At 40.9% G+C, this 1,466-nt stretch overlaps 1 protein-coding gene across 1 annotated transcript; it reads right to left on the reverse strand.

Moving 5' to 3' along the window:
- Positions 1-668: 668 nt before the first annotated feature.
- LOC121223168 (lysine-rich arabinogalactan protein 18) lies at positions 669-1,205 on the reverse strand. Its single transcript, XM_041104261.1, has one exon. The coding sequence runs from the start codon at positions 1,203-1,205 to the stop codon at positions 669-671; it is 537 nt and encodes a 178-aa protein (XP_040960195.1).
- Positions 1,206-1,466: the final 261 nt, after the last annotated feature.

Below are 1,466 nucleotides of genomic sequence, written 5' to 3' on the forward strand. Positions count from 1 at the left end.
GACAGACAAAGAAATGAAAAGTTCAAGATTCATACCTCAAGATTCAAAAACCAAATGCCGAGACCGAGATAAAAAATGAAGCAGTGGATTTCAAATGTGCTGCAACAAATAAAATGGATAAAATGAAAAAAAAGACCGAGAGAGAGAATCGGTAAAGAAATGGGAAGAGAAATGATGAGGACAGAAAAAGGAGAGGGTGGAGGTCGATTTCGGGTAGGGAGGGAGGATAAAACAGAGACTTGAGAAGGGAAGCCGAACGTAATAGGGTAATCATCGATTTTGGAAGGGAATAAAAAAGAAGAGAATTTGGGGATTAGGTCGGTATTGTAATAGACGCGTAATACCGATTACAGCGAACCAAACGTCGGAATAGGTCGGTAATGTAATAGGCGCGTAATCGAGGCGTAATGGATTGCCTATTATACTGAACCAAATACGCTGTTAATGTATTAAACTAAAATGTCATATGAACCTTCTGATTATTATTTTTGTTCCATCGTATCCGTTGTTTATCTCAAAATCTAAAGGAACTAACTCCTCTTTCCTCGGAGGCGCGTCACTCAGACTCGCTTGAACGAAACAAGTTCTCAATTTGAAATCCTCAATCCACATTCTAAACTCTAATTTCCATGGTCCACAAATCTAACTATAAAGTCAAGTGTGCTGACTTACACTGTGTAACTACTCAACATTTCAGATATAGGTCTAAGCATATCAGGTGAAGGAGCGGGAGCACTGTGTTTCTTTGACTTCTTCTTGCTCTTGCCTGGAGCTGGTACAAGAACCTCGGCAGTTGTTGGAGCCGCAATAGGAGCAGGAGGAGAGGCCAAGCTCTTTGGAGGAGTTGTTGGTGCAACAGCCAGTGGCGATTTGGCTGGAGGAGGGCTCATAAGAATTGGAGCCGGTGGAGTACTCACTAAAGCAACAGTCGGAGGGGAAGAAACTGGAGAAGATTTTGATGGAGCTAGAATCGTCGCAGACTTTGACGGAGCAGCATCTGGTAGTGAAAAAGTTGGTGGTGAAGCAGTTGGAGCAACAGTAGGAGCTAGTGACTTAGATTTACTCATAGGAGCAGTAGCGGGTGCAGTAGAATGCGTAGTCAATACCGGGGGTACTTTAGTGGGAGTGGCGCTCGGTGATTGACCACCGACACCAGCAACCATAATGCAGATCAAATCAACAGCAAATGTGCTACTATGATCCATTTTGCTCCAAAAATAACTTCCAGATGTTTATTTGTTTGAGAGGGAGATGGTAACAGAAAATGTAATAGCCTGTTTTTAATGGAGTTGGAACAGTGATTTCGGGACCAGAAATTAGAGTCCAAAAAAATTTATTTTAATATTATTTCATGGTCTGAATTATGATAGGAAAATTTTATGAAAATTTTGTTAAGGAAATTTTACCGATTTGATGCTTAATTAGATGAAAAGGACCAAATTGCATGAAATGCAAAAGTTGAGTTC

The sequence above is a fragment of the Gossypium hirsutum genome, chromosome D11 (assembly GCF_007990345.1).
Source record: "Gossypium hirsutum isolate 1008001.06 chromosome D11, Gossypium_hirsutum_v2.1, whole genome shotgun sequence".
NCBI lineage: Eukaryota > Viridiplantae > Streptophyta > Magnoliopsida > Malvales > Malvaceae > Gossypium > Gossypium hirsutum.

What these genes read in the sequence shown, in the direction of transcription:
- LOC121223168 (XM_041104261.1), bottom strand. Translation starts at nt 1,205, where the DNA reads ATGGATCATAGTAGCACATTTGCTGTTGATTTGATCTGCATTATGGTT.